This window comes from Peromyscus leucopus, chromosome 3, assembly GCF_004664715.2.
Source record: "Peromyscus leucopus breed LL Stock chromosome 3, UCI_PerLeu_2.1, whole genome shotgun sequence".
NCBI classification, from domain to species: domain Eukaryota; kingdom Metazoa; phylum Chordata; class Mammalia; order Rodentia; family Cricetidae; genus Peromyscus; species Peromyscus leucopus.
Window position 1 is genome coordinate 136,649,483 of NC_051065.1, and position 26,134 is coordinate 136,675,616.

At 44.7% G+C, this 26,134-nt stretch overlaps 1 protein-coding gene across 1 annotated transcript; it reads left to right on the forward strand.

Moving 5' to 3' along the window:
- The first annotated feature begins 926 nt into the window (after positions 1-926).
- On the forward strand, positions 927-18,294 carry Erp27 (endoplasmic reticulum protein 27). The gene is made up of 7 exons (XM_028872251.2): positions 927-1,245; positions 1,414-1,514; positions 3,309-3,446; positions 12,263-12,379; positions 14,860-14,985; positions 16,950-17,147; positions 17,609-18,294. The coding sequence occupies exons 1-7, from the start codon at positions 1,152-1,154 to the stop codon at positions 17,651-17,653; spliced, it is 819 nt and encodes a 272-aa protein (XP_028728084.1). The 5' UTR covers positions 927-1,151; the 3' UTR covers positions 17,654-18,294.
- The last annotated feature ends 7,840 nt before the right edge of the window (positions 18,295-26,134 follow it).

Sequence of the window (26,134 nt, forward strand, 5' to 3'; positions counted from 1 at the left end):
CCTTCATCTAAGATTGAGATGTACACCTCACTACCTCTCATCTTAGACTTGATTTGTGGGCCAGATCAAACTCTGACTCCTGCTTGGGACTCTTCCACGGGCTCTCAACATCTACTGAATGAAGTAGAAGCCTCTATGCTAGTTTAGTCTGCTCCATAAACGCCTTTTGCAAGATGGCCCCGACAGCTATCACTCTATTCCTTTCCCTAATTCCCAGTGAGTAATATTCGCACACATTCTATTTTCATGTCTGGATTTTAATTCCTCCCATGCGATGTCTTGTTAATATTGACAGCTTGACAGAGCCTAGAACCACCCAGGGAAAAGACCTCTAGGTACATCTGTGAGGGAGCTTCTAGACCGGGTCCATTGAGGTGGGAAGACTCACCCTACCCATGGACAGCATCACTCCATGCTGGGATCCTGGACTGAATAAAATAAGGAACTCGAGCTGAACACCATCTCTGCTTCCTGACTGCAGATGTATTGTGACCAGCTGTCTCACACTCACACCGACATGGCCTTCCATGCCGTGACTGACTGTACCTTCAAACTGGGAACCAAAATAAATCCTGCCTTCTGTTAAGTTGTATTTGTCAGTTATAATATTTTGTCTTGGCATATAAAGGCAGTCTGTGTCCTCCACACATTTTGATGTCTGGACAATCGTATTCGCCCAGGACCCTGCTTGTACTTCCTGCAGGCAGATATATCCTTCATCAAACCCTTCATTGCCTCATGTTCTTCATCTCTCACAACAGCCCATGAATTTTTCCACATTTCACCACTCTCTGTTTCATATTTAAATCATCGATTTTTGTGATCACCTCCCCCATCAACAGTCTAAGCTGAGAGACACTGGATTGACTCACAGCTATATTTGTAGCCTCCTACTTAAAATCAATAAGAGGCACAGGGTACTTATATATTTTTATTATTTAAATGCACTAACCTGTCTTTCTTCTGGTTGGATATGTTCCAAAGCCCTGCCACTTTGAGCCATTTATCACAGAAGGTGAAGGTTCCCCTCCGGAGCCAGCTGTAAAGTTCCCAGAGAACTAATAACCCACGGCCATTTCACTACATCAGGCTGTCCTGGATCAGCACCCCAATCCAATCAACTCAACATCTAGGGTTGGAACAGGAGAACAATGAAAATCTCCAGGTCCAGGTGCCTAATCCTTTCGTTTATCCTCTTGTATGGGCTGGTCCCAGAAGTTACAGCAGATGTTGAAGAAGCCTCAGGTAAAAAAAAAAGGGGGGGAGGGAGGTTGCTCCATAAGGAAGCATGTCATAAGGAGAAGAGAGGGGAATATGAAAATACTCTGCGTATTTTCATTCAAACCTAGAAAATTTTCCAGAAGTTTCTGAGTAAGGACGTGTGTTGCCAAGCATCTACCCCTCTTATTGCAGATGGTCTCCGCACTCCCCAGGAACCCATATGGCTCACAGACATCTCAGCCACTGAGGAACTCATCAATGCCGCTGAAGTGGCCATCATAGGCTTCTTCCAGGTTTGTGCATACACCCTACCTGCTGTACCCTGTGGCCAGGCATGTTCTGCCTTAGGGTAGCCATGATAGTGGCCTGTTGGGCTAGTGATGTTGATTTAGAAGCAAGAATGCTCAGATTCTGCTTTCAGCTGGTCATCTGAGGCTCCTTCATTTCAAAACAGGCTGCCCTCTACATCGGATCTTCCTTGGACCTGCTTCAGGATCTCTGAGTCCCGTGGCGGTGTCTCCTTATCTATGGGCACTTTGAAAGAAGGTGTTTGCAGGAAGTCAGCTTCCATCATACCTCACCATTGTCCTAAATCGCCTCAGCCTGTACCTGGAGTGCCCCGTCAATAGGCAGAAGTGACAGCAAATGCACCGTTTAAATTTATTTTTATTATGTATTTCAGATAAGGTCTCATAACTCAGGCTGACCTGAAACTCTCTATGTAGCTCATGATTCCCTCAAACCCACAATCCTCCTGCCTCAGCCTCCTGAGCAGTGGGATAATGGGAATATGCCATAATGGGACTAGCCAAAAGGATAGGCTAACTATTTTTTATGACCTGGAAACACTTTTCACAGGCTGTGCTAAAGCAAATAGGTAGACTCTTGTTGATCTTTCTCACCCTCTCTGAACACTGAGGAAGGTGAACTGGTCACTGACATCTTCCACAGTGGCTGTTGGGTAATACAGACAGTCGGAAACAAGAGGGTCTCGTTCCAGGCTTTCCCTCTGTCTTTGCCGAGGCTGCCTCGCAGTCCTCACAGCTAACCCAGTCCCTGTTCTATTACTTCAGACCTTTTTGTATACTTCCCTTCTTTGATTCTAGCTCACATCACCCTGTCCATTCTGGGCACAAGGCTGGAAATAGCGATGGGTGCTAATGGGGGAGGAAAACCGGGTTTTGGTGATGGGCAGAAAGGGAAGAGAACTAGAAGGGTGCAGTAATATAAACAGCCACCAGATAGCGCCATTGGGTCCTTGAGTAATGCTATTCAAAAGTACAGATTACAAACCAACAAATATCCACAACTTCTAAGTGAATAACCCTCTTCCTTTCAAAAGAGCAAGTCTCCAACTCTGTCTTGTTGATCCCAAATGCAAGACTAGCAATTTTTCCTTCTCCTTGCCCTTGAGTCCAGTGAGATGCAGAGAAAACAGGCATCCTAACACATTACAGAGGACAGGGCCAGTGTCTGTGGGAGGACAGCGGCCACCACTGATGAGTGGCTTTTCGGCTCCCTAAGTGCATGCCTGGAATGCTGTAGATGCATGGACCAGTAAGTGCCTTCATGCACAAACTGGAGGACCCTTGGAAGGAAAGGACCTGATCCTCAGCCCCCTGCACATTTCCAGTGACTACGCTAAGCACCTGTTTCTGTATTTTGCATTGCCCTGTTCCTCCACAAATTGTCCCCAAAACATTTGCCTCCCTGGGTGTATGAGTGACTGTACAGCCCAACTTCACAGACCTCTGGACGCCAAGACTTCCCTCAGCTACTGGTAGAATTGAGGCTGTACGATAGGGCCGCACAAAAGAACCCAGGTTTAGACACAATTTTCATAATCACCTATAAACTCACATAGCCTGGGAAACTCAAAAATGCCACTGCAAATGTAGCCTGCAAGTGTAAGGGTGACTTTCGTTTGCTAGACTAAAACCCGGAACTGCTGGCATGAGCACGTTTGCCTGCCCTGTTTCTTCTCTCACAAATGACCTCTGGGTCTCTCTCTCTCTCTCTCTCTCTCTCTCTCTCTCTCTCTCTCTCTCTCTCTCTCTCTCTCTCTCTCTCACCATTGTTGTTTTTAGGATTTAGAAATACCTATAGTGTCCGTATTCCACAGCATGACACAACAGTTCCAAGACATATCATTTGGAATCAGCAACAGTTCCGAACTTCTGACCCACTACAACATCACCAGAAACAGCATCTGCCTCTTCCGACAGGTAAGCTGGGTGGGCAGCTCCAGCCTCCTTCTAGTTTTTCATTGTGAGGCAGGAAAGAACCCTACGTCCTGAACATCGTTGACGGTGCCAAGTTCAGGGACACTGCTGACAAGGACAGTGACTCAACTCAGTCTAGAAAACAGGTGCTGGGCTGAGGTGTACAGAGGACGGCGATGCAGAGCCAAGATGTGGGACTAACGGAGCGGCTAGGTCCCTGACCAGGCAGAGGGGGGAGTGAGCCACGCTACACACACACACACACACACACACACACACACACACACACACACACACGGGGCAGGGGGGCAAGGCAGACACAGAGAGAGAAAAAACAGGAGTTTTATAAATACAGGTGTGCATGACAAGTTTCCATGTAGCTCAGGATGGCCACTTGCTACATAGATGAGGATTGCCTTAGACTTCTGATCCCCCACTTCCCAAATACTGAAATTACAGGCATGTGCCATCAGGCCCTATTTATGCCTCGCAGGGAAACCAAACCCGGGGCTTCATGTGTACTAGGCAAGCACACTACCAAGCCCACAATTTTATAATTTTATATGTCGAGAACTTGACCTATGTTTATCAAACATTTTACTAGACAATTCATGTGTGTGGTAGTGATAATAGTAACATCGAATATACTCTCTGTTCTCATAGAACCTAAAATGTAGCAAAAAATTATAACCACTATACTATTAGAAAACATCATTATAAACCTGGGTGATGTTTTCATTAACTTCAGCACTCAGGGGGCAAAGGCAGGCAGGTATCTGTGAGTTAGAGACCAGCCTGGTCTACATAGTGAGTTCTAGGACAGCCAGAGCTACATAACGAAACTCTGTCTCAAAAAAGAAAAAAAAAAATAGAAAACATCACTATAGGTAAAGTGGTATGGGAATGAAAATAGTGTGGAAATTTAGACAAATAATACGAAAGAGACAATTAAACTGGAAAGTATATGCTAAAGTTGGCCACTCTAATGGAGAATCGTGGTCAAAGGAGGAAGCGGAATGTAGTTAGAAATCAGTGATGCCAACTTGACTGGATCCCAAAGCACATGTTAAGGCAAAGGAACATAAGACAGGGAAGTTTTATTAGAACATATTTGTGCTCAAGGCACAGTACCAGTGTCCTGAGTTTGCACTTAATTTAATTGGCACCAGAAAGCTCCCCAAAGCATTTGGATCGGGAGAGTAATGTGGACAGAAATGAGATTTAGCAAGATTATTTTGGAAACAAAGAATAAGATGGGTTATTATACAGAGATGTGGGAAGCAATAACTCCTGCTAGCTAGGCAAAATAGACTGCGAAACTCATCGAGAGTCTGTGGGGGATGGAGAGGTGGCCCAGAGGTTAAGAGCACTGGATGCTCTTGCAGAGGACCCGGGTTTGATTCCCAGCATCCATTTGGCAGCTCCTAACTCTAGTTCCAGGGGATCCAACTCTTTCTCACCTCCTCAGACACCAGGCACACATATGTGTTATGCCCAGATTGTGACCCCCCAAAGAGACCACCGAAGACCTTGGATGTCCAGATGCAACAGCAAGGTTTATTCTGCAGATACAAGTCTAGACAGGGACTCATTCCTACACCCAATACAGTGAGGCAGGGAGGAGTGCCTCTTTCTTGGGGAAGTTAGTTTTTATAGGCAAAACCCATAAAATTTGTTAGAGGGGAGGGGGTTAGTACCGGTCCATCCTTGATTGGTCAAGTTTTTCCCGGGCCTGGACTTTACCTTATTTTATCTTATCTGTTTGCCCTGTCAGGAGTTTTACAACTCATCTCCGGGGTCTGGTCTTGTTATCTCTGGAGAGGGGCATCTCGTGGTTAATTGGTTACCATCAGACATCCTGACTCTGTCCTTTTGTTCCTGGGGCTGGCGCCATCATTTCTGGGGACTTGAAACTGGCCTGGCCTGGATCACAGTCCCCAAAGCTGCCACTGAATACTTTAGGTACAGAATGCAAAAGTAAGGTGTTTTCTAAGTTTACAAGTCTCCAGGGAGGCTCTTCCAAATCTCTCACTCACAGCAGGGAGGTGGGAAGGAGCCCTCCCCTTTCTTTGTGAGGCTAGTTCTTAAAGGCACAGACCATATAATTTATTTTAACCCGCCTCCCTTTTTAGTCTTTTGGTCGAATATCCTGACTGTTTTCCAAAGTCCCTGTAGCAGATACAACCACCTGGGGAAAAGGGGTCTAAGTTCTTATCTACACTTAGGAATCCTGGTTTAAGCTTCTCTTTGTCTGTAGGGGATAGAGTGGGGGGTTTTACTGAGGTATCACAATATGGTGCACATACATGTAGGCAAAATAACCACATACATAATTTAATGAGGTAGAAAGGGTCTGCCGTGGAGCAGCAGTGATAGAAATGAAAAAGGGTGATCTGCCTAGCTTGGTGATGCAGCCCTGTGGTCCCAGCACTCAGGAGTGTGAGGACCAGGAATTCAGGAGTTCAATGTCAGCCCAACAGTAGTGTGAACTCTGCTCACAATGTACTCTTTATGGAGCCCTGGTCGTGGCTCTTCTAAGACCCTCCCCAGCATGTTTTATGTTGACCACGAGTGACAGCCCTGCTCTGAGCAAAGCCTTGGGTCTTCGGTGGACAAAATTTATGTGCCATGCCAGCAAACAAACGGGCTGGTTTTGTGCCACTTCATTGGCAGCACTGGGAAAGGTTGGAGATTTTTCAGGCCAGCTGTTACATAAACACTTTTTCTCGGTTTACATTTTTCAAACTTTGGGACATATTTTAATAGGATCATTGTTCAGGAGTCAGAATAACTTTAGTAAAGAAAAACTGAGACCATTTTATTTACATTGGGAAATAAGAGCCGTTTGCAAGCTTTCTGGGACCTCCTTTAACTTAGACCCACATTTTATTATTTGCAGTTTTCCACAATTTGTTTATTTCCATGTCTGTCTGTCTGTCTGTCTGTCCATCTGCCTGTATGAGTCTCTGTGTGTAGGACTGTGTCTGTGTATATCTAATCTATGATGGGCACTATTATAATTCTCACAAATTTTGAAAAAAAAGAATAATAATCTTGCCAGACAGTGGCGGGTGCATGGTTTTTGTTTTTTTTTTTAAGATTTATTTATTTATTATGTATACAGCATGTATGACTGCAGGCCAGAAGAAGGCACCAGATCTCATTACAGATGGTTGTGAGCCACCATGTGGTTGCTGGGAATTGAACTCAGGACCTTTGGAAGAGCAGTTAGTGCTCTTAACCTCTGAGCCATCTCTCCAGCCCCGGGTGCATGGGTTTAATCCTAGCAGTCAGGAGGCAGAGGCAGGCAGGTGGATCTCTGTGAGTTCAAGGCCAACCTGGTCTACAAACTAAGTTCTGAGATAGAGCTGTTACACAGAGAAACCTTGTCTCAAAAAAAAAAAAAAATCAACAAAGAAACAAAGAGAGAGAGGGAGGGAGGGAGGGAGGGAGGGAGGGAGGGAGGGAGGGAAAAGAAAGAATATTATCCCTGAATTTTCAGTAAGAAAACTAAAGTTCCAGTAGATTGAGCCAACTCTCCAAAGTTTCACAACTGCCAAGTACTGCCTGACTCCAGGCTCAATCTCCCCTTTCTACTGGGCTATAACGGCTCTCTAAAGCACTCCAGGAAATTCTTTTTTAAACTACTTTAAAGATTCTTTTAAATTTTCACATGTGTCTCTGTGTGTCTGTGCATCTGTATGCATTTGTATGTTCTTTTGGGTGCTGCAGAGGCCAGAAGAGGGCATCAGAGCCACTGGAGCTGGGGGTATAGGCAGCTATGAACTACCTGTAATGGGTGCTGAGATCTGAATTCAGGTCCTCTGCAAGAGCCCCAAGCGTTCTTAATGCCTGAGCCATTTCTCCAGCCCCCAAAGAAAATCTCCTTCATTTCTAGGTTGTATTTATTTAGTGTTTCTCATTCTGAAGTCTACATTTTAAAAACTTTTTCCCAAACCATTTCCCTTAGCCCCTGGTATTAATTAAACCCCAGGATTATATCTCAGAATTTTATCTAGATACTATATAGTTTGGTAGCAAAATTTCAGAATTTAGAGTTACTTTGTTTGCAACAGTAAGAATATAGTTAAAGGTACGATGAAATAATAATTACGTAAAAATACACTGACTCATTATCAGGCCAGCAAAAGCTGTGTTTGTGGACCGTTGGGGTTTTTATTGCTCTGATGAAACATTAGGACCGAAACTAACTTGGGGAGGAAAAGGGTTTATTTCTTCTTACATCTCCCAAGCTACCCTCTAGCAGGGAGAGAAGTCAGGGCAGGCTCAAGGCAGGAACCTGGAGGCAGGACTAAAGCAGAGGCCATGGAGGAGTGCTGCTGACTGGCTTGTTCTTCATGGCTTGCTCGGCTTGCTTTCTTATGTACTCAGCTCACCAGCCTGAGGGAGGTACCGTCTACGGTGGCCTAGGCACCCCACCATCAATCATTAATCAAGAGAACGCCTACGGTCTTGCCTGTAGGCCAATCTTAAGGAGTCTTCTTTCAATTGACTCTAGCTTGTGTCAGGTTGACAAAAACTAACCAACACACTTGAATCCTTTTCGGCTTGACACACAAATGCATCACTCTTCAACTGTTGCCTTTGGTTCTTATTCATCCTCAAAATCTCATATTAATATCACAACATAAAGCATAAAGAGCTTTGAAAGTCCCAGTCTTAACAATTTCAAACACTTCCAGACTTTAGTCTCTTTAAAAGTTCAAAATAACCAAAGTCCCTCCAAAATTCCAAAGTCTGTTTAAAAAAAAAATTTTTTAAGTTAAATATTTTCCTACTCCAAGAGGTAAGAACTGGGGCATAGCCACAATCAAATCAAAGCAAAACCAAACTTCAACAATATCAGTTACACACTGTCCGTGTCTGGGACTCACTATCTTCCAGACTCCAGAGGTCTTGGGAAGCTCCAGTTTGCTCAGGCTCTGTCAGTCATGGCACACATAGCTTGTCTGGGAGGCTCAAACTGGCTCCTCTCCACATCTACCACTGTACTTAGTGGTCAGCACACAGTCCTGGTATCTCAACTATGCTGGGGTCTCCACTGCAGCAGAGACTGAATCTTCACCAGGGGACTCTGTGGTCGTTTGAATTAAAATGGCCCCATAGGCCCATAGGGAATGGCACTGCTAGGAGGTGTGGCCTTCTTGGAGGAAGTGTGTCACTGGGGGCAGACTTTGTGGTTCAGATGTTCAACCCACACCCAGTGTAGCATCCTCTTCCTGCTGCCTGCCCATTCAGATGTAGAACTCTCAGCTCCTGTGTTGCTGGAGGGCTTCTCTCCAGGTTCCCCCAAACCCCGCAGTCCCACAATCCACGTATAAAATAATCACTCAGACGCTTATATTACTTATAAACTGTATGGCCGTGGCAGACTTCTTGCTAACTGTTCTTATATCTTAAATTAACCCATTTCTATAAATCTATACCTTGCCACGTGGCTGGTGGCTTACGGGCGTCTTTACATGCTGCTTGTCCTGGCGGTGGCTGCAGTGTCTCTCCCCCTTCTTCCTGTTTCCCCAATTCTCCTCTCTCTTTGTCCTGCCTATACTTCCTGCCTGGTCACTGGCCATCAGTGTTTTATTTATATAGAGTGATATCCACAGCACTCCTTCTCCAGCACATGTCTGCCAGCATACCACCATGCTTCCTGCCATGATGGTAATGGACTAAACCTCTGAAACTGTAAGCCAGCCCCAGTTAAATGTTTTCCTTTACAGGAGTTGCCATGGTCATGGTATCTCTTCACAGCAATAGAACCCTACCTATATAGCCTCTCTACAGAGACCTTATCCCAGATTGCCAAGCTCCCAGGTGCTCTCCATGACCCCTACATTCTGCCAAAACCAGTAACACGTGCAAGATTTTTACATAATACCAAGTTCAGTAGCCAACAAGAAATGCAGTCTTGGCCCCTGTGAGATGAGTGTGTACAAATCAACTAGTAAGTGAGAAAAATAACGTGTCAAATTATCAAAACACTTTTGTAAAGTGTGCATTTAGCGGGGCGTGGTGGTGCACACCTGTAATGCTGCCCCTTAGGAGACTGACAGGAGGAGCCAGGGTTAAGGGTCATCCTTGGCTACACAGCAAATTTAAAGCCATCCTGGGCTACAGGAGGCACTATCTCAAAACAAACAAAAGTGTGTGTGTGTGTGTGTGTGTGTGTGTGTGTGTGTGTGTAAAAACACATGGCAGCTGAGCATATATACATATATAAAATTAGAGACTTGAGGGAATTGTTGAACAAATCCTTTCCGGGTGCTACCCAAGTTGCTTTATGACTGTAGTATAAACTAAGACGAGCAGGGCGTGGTGGTACATGCCTGTAATTCCAATACTAGGGAGGTGAAGCAGATTTATCTTTGGCTACATAGAAGACCAATAACGAGCCTCACTTCATGAAATCCTGTCTGAAATAAATAAATAAAACAAGAGAGAACATAAATAAACTGAGTTTTAGTGCATTTTCTTAATGATTGCTAGCTCGCTGGACTACAAAGAAGTACCCTCAGAGCGAAGAACAGAACACGCTGGGGTCTCTACATGCGCAGTGTCCAAAACACCTGAGCTCGTGGCCCTTCCAGCGGGCTCCTTTCTGCTTTCGGAGTCTCTGTTAATGGGGAGGATACCTTAAGTAAAATTCCTTCCAAACCCTCACAAAATAGATGTTTTAAAAACGTTCCAAAGTCTTGTTCTGGGGTAGAACTTTCTCTCCAGTGCATTATGCAAATGATCCCCTTGACGGAAAGCAGACTTCCTGTTCAAGACTTGCCTCCAGGAGCCCTACACACAAACGCTCCTGAGTTTATTAGTTTAGGAAATAATGAAATAGTCGGTTATGTTTCTTTGGAAGAACTTGAGAGCCTGCAGGGGAGGGGGCGGTTTACTGAAGTGCCTCACCGCCCAGGAAGGAACTTTATCCCTGCTGCACACCAGGGAGGGGGCGGTTTACCGAAGCGATCTCACTGCCCAGGGAAGGAACTTTACCCCTGCTGCACACCCTTGTCCTTCCTCTGCCTCCCTGAGTCCAGAAATCCACCTGGAGTTCTTGGCGCTGCAGTTCTCCAATTCTGGGAAACCTGAGGAACTGCCTGGAAACCGGCGGGAGGGCGGGGCCTCCTGCACACAGGAGCCAGGCGACAATGTCCTAGAAAAATAATCCTCAAGCATTTGGACACACTCAGTATTAAGAGGGCCTTGATTATGCTGCTGCTGATTTGAGTGTTTGCAATAGCAAAGTCCTAAGTGTGACGTATTGTGCCAGCTGGCAACCCCTCCGAAAGCAATAGAAAAGATTCAAGAGAACAGTGCGCTCTCGCTCTCTCTCTCTCTCTCCCTCCCTCCCTCCCTCCCCCCTTTTCCCTCCCTCCTCCTTTCCTGTGTGTGTGTGTGTATCTGTCTGTCTGTTTGCCTGTCTTTGTGAATATGTCCATATGTCTGTGTGTGGATATGTGCCCATGAGAATGGGTGCTGGCAGAGTCAGCAGAGTGCCCCATCTCTTTGGAGCTGGAGCTGGAGTTATAAACTGTTGCGGGTCACCCAGCAGGGGGTACTGAGAGCAGAATTCAGACCCTCTGAATGAGCAGCAAGTTCTCCTAACCGCTCTATAACCCCCTGTTTGCGTTCTGTTTCTTTAAGACAAGGTCTTGTTCTATTGCCCAGGAGGGCCTACAGCTTCCCATGTGGCCCAGACTGCCTTGAACTCCTGGCAATCTTCCTGCCTGGTCTTCTAAGTGCAGGGATTAAAGACATGAACCACCACAGCAGCCTTCTACTTATTTGATAGTTTGGTAAGAATATTGGAATATAAAGCTGAACGAGGTCCATGGAGACTTTTTCTGTTGTTCGTACATCTTTTTCTCAATGTTCCTACTGAGTGTTTTGGATTTTAACACAATTGTTTGTGTACCGGGTGGCTTCACCCACTGTGGTCTCACTGACCAGCATCAGTACCTCGAGTTTCTGATTATCCTGCGTCTCCTTCCAGAATGCTAGGGTTACAAGAATCAACATGTCTGTTTCCCATAGCGCTGGAGATCAGACCAAGGGCTTCCTGCAAGCTGGGCAAGCCTTCTACCAACTGGTCTACCCATCTCCACCCCATTTCTGTGTGTTTGCTGCTGGGAATTGAACCTAGGAGCTCACACATAGTAAGCAAGTACGTGCTCTACCACTGAGCTGTATTGACAGCCAGTACTTCACATTTTAAAATATCCAGTGATTTGGGTGATTTCCCCCCCCCAAAAAAAATTCTAATGTAGAAGTACATTTCTATACTTTGACATTTATTATTTCATAAGTTTAATTTGCTTAAGATAATCTTTTAAGTTTTTTTTAAGTTTTCTATCTTTGTATATATGTTCTAATGTTCAATGGGGAGATGTAAATGCCAACTAATATTAGATTCTGGTAACTTAAAAACTATGTGTTACATAATGGCAGTCTTTAAAGGGATAAACAAAGCTTGAGCAACTTCCCAACCAAAGGAAGGGGGAAAAAAAGGAAGAATGGGAAGTAACTAAGTGAAAAATAAGCCAGAGGTTAAGGAAATGGAATTCAGAACAGCTGCACTGGTGGAAAATGCATAATTCAATAAATCAGTGAATTATATTACACAAAAATAGCCCTTAAGAGACAAGTAGAGAAAAATGCCCCCGAGGGTAGGAAACTTACTTCCTGTCTTTGGAGTCGTGTTCAGTGCCTGTCACATCCTTGTCATCAAATGTCATTTACCAACGATCTCAGAGATGCTGCAAGGGTTGCTTGGCCCTTTGCTGCATCTTGTTTTCTTTCTCTAGGTTGATAACGAAAAATTGCATTTGGATGCTGAAGAGATTGAGAAATTAGATGCCGCCAAGCTGAGCCGTTTCATTCAGATGAACAACCTCCACTGGGTGACAGAATACAGCCCTCTGGTAAACACTGACCCTTCCTGTGTCATGGAGGGTCCTTGCCCCCACAGCAGAGATGTTCTCGCCACTGTTAGTAACTGTCCCTCACTGAACACCCGGCACATTGTTTATGTTGATATCCTTATTAACCCTTTAAGATTGATCGGTTCATCCTTTCCTACTCAACAAAGAAGGAAACAGACCAATACCACAATTTGTAAGAAAAAAAAAACCCAAATGCAAAGCTAAGGTACCTGGATCAGAACCTTCAGAATCTGGAGTCTTGCTGTGTGACTGTGCTCTGTGAAGGTCATTGGCTCTGAGACAGTCGCTAAATCGCCTTTCTCAAGCTATCACCAAGAAGGCTATTTTATTCATTGCTTTTCGTGTTGCTGCCCACTTTCATGGTGGCTCTTCTCTCTTCAAACCCCTCTGGAAATGCCCTCAAGACATGACCAGAAGTGTGTCTCCTAGGTGTCTCTAAATCCAATCAAGTTGACACTCAAGAGTAATCATCATAGCTTTCTTTACCTAGAGACTGACTCTTGTCTCTGTTGTGTCCACAGAACTGCATGTGAACTCAGAAAAGATGGTCCAGTGTTTCCTGTGTACATGACCCTGGTGTCATAGTGTCCTAGATGCTAGCCAAGCAGGGCAAGGATAGCTTTGTGTCTTTTTCAAATTTCAAATTATCAGGGACAGCAAAACACTTCAAGAGAAAGCCAGGAAAGAACCTCTTTAGAGAAGCATGTTTAATTTTTATTAGGACTTTCACATCTCAGAAGTAGTCCCTTCTCATTTGGAGAGCTGCCCCCTCAACAACTGCTATTTTTTGTCCATGTGCTACAATTATTTGTACTGGAAAAACTGGACAGAAAGTCACAGCCATGCCCTGGTCCTGGCTGTACATTTAATGTACACACTCTGCATGGCTTTGCTGTGCAAACCGGGCTGTGTCTGATGAGATTAAACCAGTTACTTCTGCACTCTCATTCCTTCTGCAGAGCTGGCTCTGACTCTGACTCTTTAGCTCTTGTCTCTCCACTCTTCCCAAGAATCCTCTCTGCTTTACAAGTGTGGACACCACTCTGAATTTAGGTAGCATGAATCTGCTACACTAACTACAAAGACTGTTATAAGAAGAATCAATTATTTATCACCCCGTGTCCCTAATGTAAACTGAGCCCGTTGTTGAAGTCCAACACCAACCAGGCCTTTAGGAAATACTTCATCTGACCACACTTGCCTTGGCTGCAGTACCTCTGTGGCCAGCTCACACGCTTCCTTGGGGTCAGCCAGTAGGCATGGACTGCCTGGATGTTTCTGGACATCTGGGTCTCTGGACAGATTGCCGGCATTTGCCAGGCTGATGTCATCTGCGAGCTCCACCAGTGCTGAAGAAACTAGTTGGAAGAAGGTTCACTCATGTGGCCAGCAACCTGTTCCTCTTGTTGCTGTATAAATCCATCCTTAGGGCTGCTGTTACCATATAAATCCATCCTTAGGGCTGCTGTTACCATATAAATCCATCCTTAGGGCTGCTGTTACCATATAAATCCATCCTTAGGGCTGCTGTTACCATATAAATCCATCCTTAGGGCTCCCTGACAGCCTCATGCTGGACTGGCTGCCCCCAGAATAAAGGGTGTAACAAAGTTATATATTTTGTGGTCTAACCTTAGACTTCCCATCAAGTCTACAATGTCCTCTTAGCTACTCAGTTTGGTTATGTTTAGTGGGGGGCAGAGGATCTACACAGCTACCACAAACTGGATGATTGTACCCAGTTTTAATGGTGTATTTTCATTATTCTTAACTATGTGCATGTTGTTTATCTCTTTGGTGCTATGTGCACCATAGGCATGCAGGTGCCTGCAGAAGCCAAAAGAGGGAGTCAAATCCCCTGAAAATGGAGTTAAAGCCAATTGTGAGCCCCCCAGCATGGGTGTTAGAAGCTGAACTTAGGTCCTGTGCAAGGATAGTACAGGATCTTAACCCCTGGGCAGTTACCCAGACCCCAAGTGATTGTACGCTTTTGAAAAAAGATATTATTATTTATTTTATGTATGTGTGTATGTGCTTGAGTAAATGTATGTGCACCACATATGTGCATGAGCCAGAGGGTACCAGAAAAGTGTATCAGATCCTCTGGAACTGAAGTTACAGACAGTTGTCAGCCACCATATGGGTGCTGGAATGTCCTCTACAAGCCAATGTCCTTGACAAGAAGGATTAATGTGCTCTTAACCTATGAGCCATCTCTCCAATATCCAGTTAATTTCACTTGTTAAAAATATTTTTATTTATTATTTGATAATTCTATACATGTATACAAGGTGTTTTGATCACTTTTAAGGTGGTGAAACTTAAGAGCATCTTAGAGGTTATTTGCCTTTGTATTATTCTGTTCATTGCATTGGCATATCTCTGTCTCTCTGTCTCTCTCTCTCTCTCTCCTTCTCCCTTCTCCTATCCTTCTTCTGTGACACATTTTAATTTTCCAGGTTGCAGCTGGCTTATTTAGCACTATGATTCCGACTCATCTTCTCCTGATGATGAACAAGGCTTCCCCAGAGTATGAAGAGAGTATGCTGAGATACCAGAAGGCAGCTAAGCTCTTCCAGGGACAGGTGAGTTGGGAATGGTCCCCACCAGGGGGAGATGGTGTTAGAGAGAAGGACTATGGTATGGTTTCAGGGTATGAAGTAAGGAGTGGGAGGTAAGAAGTGAAAAATTTTGAAATTAAAGAAACTTTCTTTTGCAATATTAAGACCCAAGTAATCAGTCTTCCTTCCAGCTGTGGCTGTGTGGCTGTCTGTTTCACACTGACATGTGAGGAGACAGTAAGTATAAATATGCTGAAGCCAAATCACCTAGTCAGAATTTGTTTGCTCATCATAACCTCTGAAGGCTGGGACAGACAGCAGGGACTACTCCTCACATGAGTGCCTACAAAACCCCTGGTGCCTACCTCAAGTGCACCATGATCCTGTATCTGCCTCCCTCTCTCCTGGGTGCAGTTCTGCTTGAGGTCTCTGAGACAGCCATGCTCATCTATCTACCCCTGCATTGCAGAAGTCAACCAGAAACCTTTCTAATGAAAGCCATCACATAAGCTGTCTTGGGGAGGACTGCTCCCCTGACATGGGGAGCACTGAGTGTTCCTGAATACAGACAATCCTCTGCTCAGAAGACCACAAGGATTTCCACTTTGGGTAGACTTGACTTAATAAACAGCCCCCCCCCCATCCCCTCCTCCCCTCCCCAGCTCATTGTGGTCTCATTTTCTACATTTCAGTTACCCAGTCACCCATGGGCTCAAAGTAATAAATGGTGAATTCCAGAAGTAAACAATCCATGTGCTTCAAAGAGCTTTCACTGTCACATATTAGTAAAATGGTTTGTTTTTGTTGCCAGCTGCTAATATTCAAAGTTTGTACATAGAGCAAGGAAGAGCGCTATCCCTGACTCTGGGGAGCCACTGTGGCGGGGGTTCTTACTATGTACCACAATTACTGAAGGTGACATCTCGTTTCTCTCTGCCCCCACCAGGAAATTTTACAAATAAGAAAACTGAGTCTCAGAGAAACTAAGTTGCAAATCACACAGCTAAGAAGACAGATGCAGACTTAACCTCATTCTCTGCCTTTAATCATTAGGCTATACTTTGTTGCTTAGGGAATCATCAATATGTCTTCAAAGTCCAAATTCTTTTTTAAAAGATTGTCTTTATCCTTAATGGGGGGCAGAGGGGGTGGGGTGTGTGTGTAAAAATGCCCAGAGAGACTGTAAGAGTATTGGATCTCCTGAAGCTAGAGTTACAGGGAATTTTGAACTACCTGGTTTGGTATGCTGAGAGCCTAATTCTTAACCTCTAAGCCATCTCAACAACCCCAAGTTGCAATATTTTAATTTTTTTGTTGTTGTTTCTTTGTTTGTTTTGTTTGGTTTGGTTTGGTTTGGTTTGTTTTGGTTTGGTTTAGTTTGCTTTCTCTAGACAGGGTTTCTCTTTGTAACAGCCCTGGCTGTCCTGGAATTTGCTTTGTAGACCAGGCTGGCCTCAAACTTACAGAGACTGGTCTGCCTCTGACTCCCAAGTGCTGGGATTAAAAGCATGCACCACTGTGCCCAGTCAAAAATATGTAGCTAAGGCTGGCCTTGAACTCATGATCCTCCTGCTTCCTCTTCCTTCAGCAAATCCTACGAGCATGTGCCATCACAACTGGCCAAAATTCTTGTAATTAAATTTGACTAGAGGGATAAAATACCAAAGCAACAAAAATAAATTTCAAATGCATTTAAATGTAATCAAGATGTGTTGGAAGAGGGTTGTTCTTATATAGCCCAGGCTAGCCTCAAACTTGCTGACTGGCTGTAATTAAATGTGACTTTGAACTCCTGGTCCTCCTACCTCTGCCTCCCAGGTGCTAGAATTACAAGTGTGCTCCATCATACCAGGCTCCATCATACGTAGACTAAAATTATGTGATGCAGACCATGAATTCAATCTGTGTAGAGTGACAGAGATTACTAGAATCTCTTTGTCCCCGGGCTCTCAGCGGGACCTTTTCCTTTAACCCCTCCCCATCTACAGATCCTCTTTGTTCTGGTGGACAGTGGCAGAGGGGAAAACAGAAAAGTGATCTCCTATTTCAAACTGAAGGAGTCTCAGCTGCCGGCTTTGGCCATTTATGAAACTGTGGATGACAAGTGGGACACACTACCCATCACAGAAGTTACCGTGGAGAAAGTCCGAGACTTCTGCGATGGATTCCAAAAGGGGATGCTGCTGGTGAGTGTGGGCTTCAGGTAAAGCAATCTCTAGTTGCTCTTCTCTGTGCATTTCCTTTCAGAGCAGGGTGGCTTTGGGCAGACAGTTAACGGGACACCATTAGTTAGAGACAGTCATTTGCAAAGCGTTTGTATGCGAAAACTCGACTTGGGGTTTCTCCATTTTCTAGTCAAGGACCAATGGGAGATAACTTAAATCCTAGAGGTGTGGTGTGGCTCATGCCAGGTACTCCGGAGGCTGAGGCGGGTAGACTGTCACAGTGAATCCAGCTTGGGGTACATAATAAGTTTAAGTCCAGCCCAAGCTGCATAGTGAGACCTCTTCAAAAAACAACAAAACAAAAACACAAAAACAACATCAACAACAGAAGGACTCAGCAGTTCAAAGTAAAGGTGGACTTACGGGTTTTTTCAAAAGTAATCAAGTCTGCTCTCTAAGTTCAGCATCATTGTGTTTTTCAGAGAGATCACAAAGCAGAAGAAGATGCTGGGAAGGAGGAGCTCTGAGGCTCCCTGGTACTTCTACAAGTGTCTAGTCCGTGCTGAATAAAAAGGAGCAGCTCGAATCTCTGCAGCAGTAAACAAGGTCATCTCCTCCGGTGTTCTAACAGGGGGCGGGAGGATGGCCACGCTCCCTTTGTGTCTGAACGGCTCCCTTTCTTGCCTCTTTTGTTTTCAACTTCCCACCCTCTCTCACACAGCCTAGATTCCCACTGTGGGTGAGGACTGAAGTGAGAGGGGCTTCAGGAACTGGGCATCTCTGTGAAGGAGAAGCATTCCTAGAGAGAGGCTGTTCCCGTGCGTCACTGACATTTTAATTGGTACCCGGCACCGGCTCACACAGTAGTTCCTTTTCCTTTGGGGTCATCCGAGGATAGAAACCTAACCCTCCTTCATAAGCACATATCCTTCTCTGACTTGGGGCCAAGAACACAAACATGTTTTGGGTTTATTTCTCTCCAAAAGTTCAACGATGTCTCCAAGTTTCTGAACACGTCAGAAACAGAGCATGTCAAAAGCTACACTCATTCAGTGATTGCGGCTCCCCGTGTAAATCAGCAACCCGTGGAATAAATAAAATCCAACACTGTTACAAGAAGAGCGGCATCTCTCTGCAAGCCAAACCCTCTGGAGGGAACCCAGCTGCCCAGCTCAGCAGTACATGCCCCGCCCTCCAGGGCTGTTTCCTTTTAGGTCACGACCCTCTGATGTGTTGTTCCCTGTGTGGGTGAGATGAGTGGTGGGACCCAACCATCCTGCGTGAGGACTGGTACAAATGTGGCAAAGGAGCCAGGGAGTCAATTAGGTAAAAGGTGAGGGAAAGAAAGAAGTTGGGGGCATTTGGCGCCAGGGCACGCTGGGGCTGACCACGGTTACTGCCAGTAAGGTGTGCGGTCCAGCACACGGGATGCAGGGGAGTTTGACTGTGGGTCGCTGGCCCACAGGCTGTTACTGTCGACACACAGATGCTACATTGTCACAGCCTTCCCGCCCCCTCCAGGTCCTTGGCTCTAAAGAAAAGGGTCTAAGTGCTGAAGAGCTGAAAAACCACAGATGAACAGAAAGACGGCTCCAAGTGAGGGACAAGGGTTGCTTGTTCCTTTCTGCGGGCTAACCCCATGGCCCCTGGGCGTGGTCAGTGGCTGGAAAGAAGACTGTGAAAGTAGCTCTTGCAGTAACACAGGAACCAGGAGCTTGAGGGGTCACCGGGTCCATCCCAGGGCTGCACAGTCAGAGGAGCACGCAACAGGCTCATCTTAGAATGCTTCTTTGACATTTTGACATTTTTGACATTTCCACTCAGGAATTCTTTCTGATGGATGATCCCCTGCTGAGTGAGGTTTCCCAGGCTCTCAGGGTGTCTTCTCTTGCAACTCTGAAATTGTATTTTTTTTTTTGGGGGGGGGGTTCAAGACAGGGTTTCTCTATGTAGCTTTGCACCTTTCCTGGAACTCGCTTTGTAGACCAGGCTAGCCTCAAACTCACAGTGATCCGCCTAGCTCTGCCTCCCCAGTGCTGGGATTAAAGGCATGCACCACCACCGCCCAGCAATTCTGAAAATTTCTAACACCAGGAAGGCAGTGGTTCTCAAACTTCCAAATGCTGTGACCCTTTAATACAGTTCCTCATGTTGTAGTGACCCCCAACCATAAAATTATTTTTGTTGCTACTTGGTAACTGTAATTTTGCTATTGTTATGAATTGTAACGTAAATATCCGATGTGCAGGGTATCTGATATGCTATCCCTGTGAAAGAGTCATTGCACACTCTTGTTGGGGTTGAGATTGAGAGGCCCCCACATTGAGAATCATTGACCTAAATCGCCCCTTCAACTTCATGGGGATTTTTCTTGTTGTTGTTTTTTCCTTTTTGGTGCTCTTAGGAATTGAACTTGGGGCCTTGTGCATGTGAGGCAAGTGCTCTACCACTGAGCCACACTCTCAGGCCATCTCCCAGTTACTTTTAAGTCCATTTACATGATGTCCAGTCTTCTGTACAATCCAACCTTTTACCATTTTCATTTCCAATGTATTCATCACTTGATCATTTTCACTCTTCCCTTTCCCTCAACTTTCCCTCTTTCTTGCTTAAAATAGTAATACTTCAAGCTTTAGTAAAGCCCCCAAATTATATTATGTTTAATAATGGGTTAATTTTACGATTTTTATCCTAACATACCCTCCGTCACATGCTGACAGTCAACACAGCCTCCATAGATATTAACAAAATCCAGTTTATTTTGCTGGTTGATGGCATTTTGTAGCAATTTTGTCAGATATTATCTTGTATGCTTATGTTTGTGGATTTGCAGTGTTGAAATGAATTACTCCTTATGAGCTCAGGGCTCTTCAAAACGGCCAGGAATTCTCCATGTCTTTGTCAGCGCTGGCCCTGTTCTTTGTAGCTCTCAGGACTCAAGACCAGAGGATGAAATTCCTTTAGAGAGAAGAGATTTGGGGTTATTTGTGTGTTTGTTCGAAGTCTCTGTGGTTCCCTACCTGTGTAACCAGTTGGCCAGCCTCAAACTCAAGATCCTCCTGCCTCTGCTTCCCAAGCGCTGGGATTCTAAGTGCGAAACCAAAGATGGCAAAAGAAGAGATTTCTGTTGGCTAAAGCCGGGGCCTACTGTAACTTCTGCCATTTCTAGACACTTCCTTGTCTTTGGTTTATTATTTCCTAAGACTGTATTCATTCCCCAAGGCTATTCTTGCTGGAATACCTAGGAACATCTCAGATGTTTTGTGCCATGGATTCATTCACTAGCTCTCATTGGTAAAAAACCCCACCCTTTCTTTGTGAAATGAGCTGTTACCCCAAGGAACTAGGAAGATATCAGAAGATTTGGAAGACTATGATGAGGGCCCACACACAGGCAGAGCAAAGCATGCCAGGAAAGTTTGGATTTGACTTCTTTCTGAACTTGGGGAGAACCAGTTTGTTTGTTTGTTTGTTTGTTTGTTTGTTTGTTTGTTTGTGACAGAGTTTCTGTGTAGGCCGGCTAACCTAGAACTCACTCTGTAGCCCAGGCTAGCCTCTAACTTACAGGGATCCGCCTGCCTCTGCTTCCCAAGTGCTGGGATTAAAGGCATGTGCCAACACCGCCCAGCTTGGGAGAACCATTTTTTTGTCTCTGAAGGTTAATTTAAAGCTTGTTGAGGATACTAAAATAGTTTCCATAGGATGTTTTGAGATTCCAGAGTGATGATACATATCAAGGAAAGTCTGGAAACCGTGACATATCATGTCACTTCTCCAATTGTCACAGCTTACGGAAACAAAGAGGCTCATTACTGACTTCCTTAAATGAATGAGCCTTCCCAAAGGAAAATTCTGGAGATAACTGTCTCTAACTCACTTTCGTTATTACTCAGCATAGTGAGGCCACCAGGTCAGAAAACAACCACCAGTGTTAAGACTATTGGTTATGCAGCATTTGCAAGAAATAAAAGCTGACTTTGCCATAGGGAAGGGTATGCAAGGGAAAGCCCCTCCAGCCCTTGGGTGGCAGCTTGAACAACGGGGAGGTGTGGGCAAAAGCCTTCACAGTGCTTCCCGTGAGGAAGAATTGGCTAGGAAGGGTGAGGGTGAAGGAGGGTAAAAAGCTGAGTTGAATAGTATGCCCAGGCTCGCGGGCATAGGGGACTGTCCTTAGATGTCTAGAGCTTGGCTCTGGGGTGAGTAGGACAACCGTATGGTGGTTAGAACATAAGATTCCCATCAGGAAGGTAGGTGGGGTAAGGACTCTCTATGAGTTAGTTTGCATCTGAAACATGAATAGCAGGTGACTTGTTCGATATCTCTAGAAACTGGTTAGTCCTGGTGCCCTTGGATTCCATGATTCCAGAGTCATCTATCTCCTCGGACAAACACGGAGACTTAAGTAGGAGCTGATTTGCTGAAGCAAAGGCAGTAGCTGCTCTCTCAAGGAGGGCAGGACACCTGCCAAGCAGGCAAGTGCCTCTGACTCTCTGGTATTGGAGTAGAGAGACCTCACAAATTGAAGGAAAACTTGGGCTAATCTCATGTACATTATTGTGGAATTCCCTGAAACTTCAGAAGATATTTCTAGGATCCAGAGGGAAAGAAATGGTTTTACCAAACATGGTATTTTCTAAAACAAAACAATAGTTTTTGGTAAGTGCATGAGTTCAACCTTAGCAAACCTGGAATCCACAGGTAATTCTCTGCATTAGTCAGGGTTCTCAGGAGTAGCAGAACTTACAGAATATATATATATATATATATATATATATATATATATATATAGAGAGAGAGAGAGAGAGAGAGAGAGAGAGAGAGGAGATATATAAAAGTCACTTACAGGCTATGGTCCAACTCATCTAACAGTGGCAGGCTATGAACAGAAAGTCCAAGGATCTAGAAGTTGCTCAGTCCATGAGGCTGGATGTCTCAGCTGGTCTTCAGTAGACATTAGAACCCTGAAGAAGTAAGCCCTAATGCCAGTGAAGGGATGAATTTGCTAGCCAAGGCATGAGCAAACAGTCAAAGAACAAAGCTTTCTTCCATGTCCCTATAGGCTTCCAGCAGGTATGGCCCAGACTAAAGGTGCATCTTCCCACTTCAAGGTTCAAATTAAAGACATGTGCCTTTCCTACTCAAGATCTGGATCATAGGTGTATGACTTCCTACCTCAAAGGTCCAGACTAGAAGTAGATTCACCCACTTCAAATCAAGCAAGGAATCTCTCATGTAGTCAAGATGACAACAAAGAATAGCCATCACACTCCCCCGGAGAGAAGAGCCCAGCACAACAGTAGGATATTATAAAGGACTTGGGATAAACTATATTGTACATTATCCTATGCTCAGATGAGGTCACACAATCAGGTTAGATTTAAAACGCATTGTTCTTGGTCTCTCTGCCTACTCCGGTTTTTAGGAAGGGAAGATTTTCTAGGGCCAGTGAGGTCTCAGAAGTCAAAGCATCATCATTATAAATTATCCTATCATTCACTTGCTGTAGAGCTCCTCTCTCAGCTCACCTCATTGGGCTGTGCCTCAAAGGAAGGCTGTGTCCATGAAAATCTGTATTAATACAGATGTTTGGGTAGATGAAAGATAGGATGGGTGTTATGCAGTATGAGAAAGTGTCATGTATTCATGTACTCAATCATTCATTTAAATATTTATTAACTAGCTATGAAGGTGCCAAGCAAGGTTGCCTCTTGAAGGAGGGGAATAAGCTTGGCCTTGGATGAAGAGCCGTTGAGCAGAGAACTTTCTGTAGTAGTGGAACACAGAAGCCATCAGACTGTGTCTGGGTCATGACAGAGATCAGCAGGACAGAGAAAGCTGGAGAAAGGAGAAGAGGTATGCTGTGGGGAGCAAGGAACAGGAAGTGAGCAATGGCCCAAGGAGTCTCCAGGGATGGAGGAGGAGCCACAGTGAAAAATCTACCAGAAAAGGGAGAAGGCTTCCCATGGACAAATCACAATTCACAGCTGAATTTGGAGCCAATCCTGTTTGTTTCACCTTTCTAAAAATACCAGGTCTCTTAAGAAAAAAGTAAACAGGAAGTGGGATGGACCTGACCCCTGGTTCCTAGCTGAATAGACTTTGCATGGAGAGATGGAAACAGGGAGAACATAAAAGGTTGGGGCTAAGCTCCAGGGTCTTTGGGGATCTGAGCTCCTGGAGGAAAAGAACCATAGGAAAAAAATCAAAGAAATAAATGAATTTTAAAAGCATATCTACAAATATGAAACATTTAGCCCTCTCCAAACTGTAAGATAAATCATTTCCTATTATGGAACCAGACTTCAGTATTATTGTGAACTTGACCATGGAAAAGTCGAGTCATGGTGGGAAGGTGTGGGGGAGAGAAGAGCTGGGCAGGTCAGGCCACTTTTGTAGGATATAAAAAGCCATGTGGAAGCTGCACATTAATATTTAATTCTCCAAATAATTACTCACGTCTTCATGGCATGACTCAACTTCTACATTAGACCCAGTGGTCTCGATGCGGCAACATAGAGCTAGCCTAGGTTCAAGGAAGAGAAGCAAGAACAGATTTGACATCATCCAAGCTGTGGTGAAGTAAGAATTTCAACAATAACAAACAGCTTAGACTACAGCTCATATTGCCCAGGAGAAGGGTAAGAGATGAAATTCCCTTGCAGGAGGTTTACTGGGGGAAGCTCTTGGGAGTTGTACTGAAATGGAAGCAGGACTGGACCAGAGGAAAACATAACAATGTCTTAGACTGTCCTAAGGGATCTTTATGCTATGGTGTCTTGTAGAACTATCCCAAGTTGGAAAATGGGGACCAGGCTTTATTACTCCAATACCAATCATCACAGGTAGATGCCATGCAACTCCCAAGGACAGGATGAGTTTATTTAATATTTCTAAAAAAATATAGAAATACCTCATTGACTGTGCAAAAAAACACATCTTTGTAATCATCATAGAAAGGACCAGAGTAGGGCTGGGGATGTTGTTTAATCAGTGGAATCTAACATGAATGAAATGCCTTTAACCCTGGGTTTGATCACCAGCACCATATAAATCAGGCATGAAGGCTCACCCCTTTAACCTCTACACTCAGGAGGTGGAGACAGAAGAATCAGAAGTTCAAGATCATCCTCATCTGTCTAAGGAGTTCCAGGCCAATCTAGGATCCAGGAGACACCATGAGACCATGTCCCAAAAAGCAAACAAATGAACAGAAAAGAACTAGAGCAAACTTCTATGGCAGAAAGAGAGTCTTCACCCCTCACCCCACCCTTCATCAAGCATTTATTGACCAGCTACCACAAGGTAACGACAAATGAGGGATTAGATGAAATCCCACATAGCATCATCTTGAATGCACTCCCTTCTCTCCTTGGTCATCTGAATTTTGAGGTATGCTCGAATTTCTAATGTACTTAACAAGTAGTCATATATTTTGACAATGACAACAGATAGCAAAATGAAAACAGAGATGAACAGAAATTACAAGTTAGGAAGCATTGGTGTTAGATTTGACTGTAGTCAGACCATAAACCTAAGTTATACCAACTAAATATCTTAAAGTCTCTTATAATTTGTTAAATATCCTTTCCTTGGATACCAAGAGTTGTCAGTGACAACTTCCTGATTCACTTCCCGCTCCTGACCCTTCTGGAAGGTCACCCTTCCTGCTGACAGTTACCCAACAGTGGTCCATTCTTCCCTCCTTTCTCCTAAAAACTCAGCAGCCGTTGTCTGCTTCTCTCCATCTCCTCTCCCTAGGATGTAATGTTAATTCCACCAGGTGAGAATAAGACCACTACCACAATTTTTGAGCCAAATTTGAAGCAAGCTTTATTAAATACTGGCCAGGACAAGGGACACTGGCCAGGTCCATACCCAGGATTCCCAAAGAATGGCCTAAAAGTAGTTAGTCAGGTGCTTATAAAGGCAAAACCCACGAGGCTACATACTTCCCACCTTCGTCCAATGGGGGCGAACATACATCCTGACATACTTCCTGCCTACATACCTCCCGCCTACATGTGATCAAGCACATCCTGTATAGTTGGGGCAACCAACCTTGTTTACAGAAGTGAAAACACGTGACTCATTATCTTACACGAACAACGGCCCTCAGCAGCCTCAGCGTTCTAGGAAGTTATCTGTCCTTGGGCAAGCGGGCTTACCAGTCAGAGGCATCTTTGATTTATCAACAAAATATAAATAAATATAAAACATTTATAAGCACAGTACTTAAGACGTAAAGCATAGCTTTAGCCCTCACAGTAGCTCCAGGTAGCCACACGGAGCAAAGCTTCCAGTATGTTGAGATAACATCACGGCTGAGCACAGAGGAGAGTACTTAGGAATGGAAGTATCTGAGAGGAAATAGATACACATTGAACAGTACATAAAAGGTTCTGGCTTTTCCTGAAATTTCTATGGCCATTAGAATCATATTGGTCCCAAAGAGATTACCTGAGTGATGTGTAACCTCCACTCTACCACACTTTGGCAAGCACATGACAGTGAAAACGAGAATTTGATGCCTGTGATCTAACTCCTCGGATGTGACACCTCCCTTACTTAGGTTGACTTCATTCTATTTACCTCGCATACTTCTTGTGAACACCACTCGTGACACAGCAGAGCTGGAGCAGGAAAGAGGCTGTCAGTCAGCCGTGGAAGTGGGAGGTGTTTGTGGAAGGGCAGGGTGGTTTGTGGTAAGGCACTTACACGATTGTGAAATGCAAGAACTGCCCGAGGTGTTGTTGATTTAGAAAGTGGGAGTAAGAGGGTCAGGAACTGTTGCCCTCTCTGATCCAGCTGGTAACTGTGGGGAATGGCCTCAGTAAGGCCCCATCTGGACGGAACTAAGCTAGCCAGACCATGTGCTGGAATGTTAATTTACTAAAGCTATCTTCTGAGAACTGTCATCGGGCTATAACTCTCCACTTCCACCTTTCATTCTGATTTGCCAGATTAGAGAATGCCCAAGTTCTCCCGGGATGCCTCCAGGAGAAAGCCGT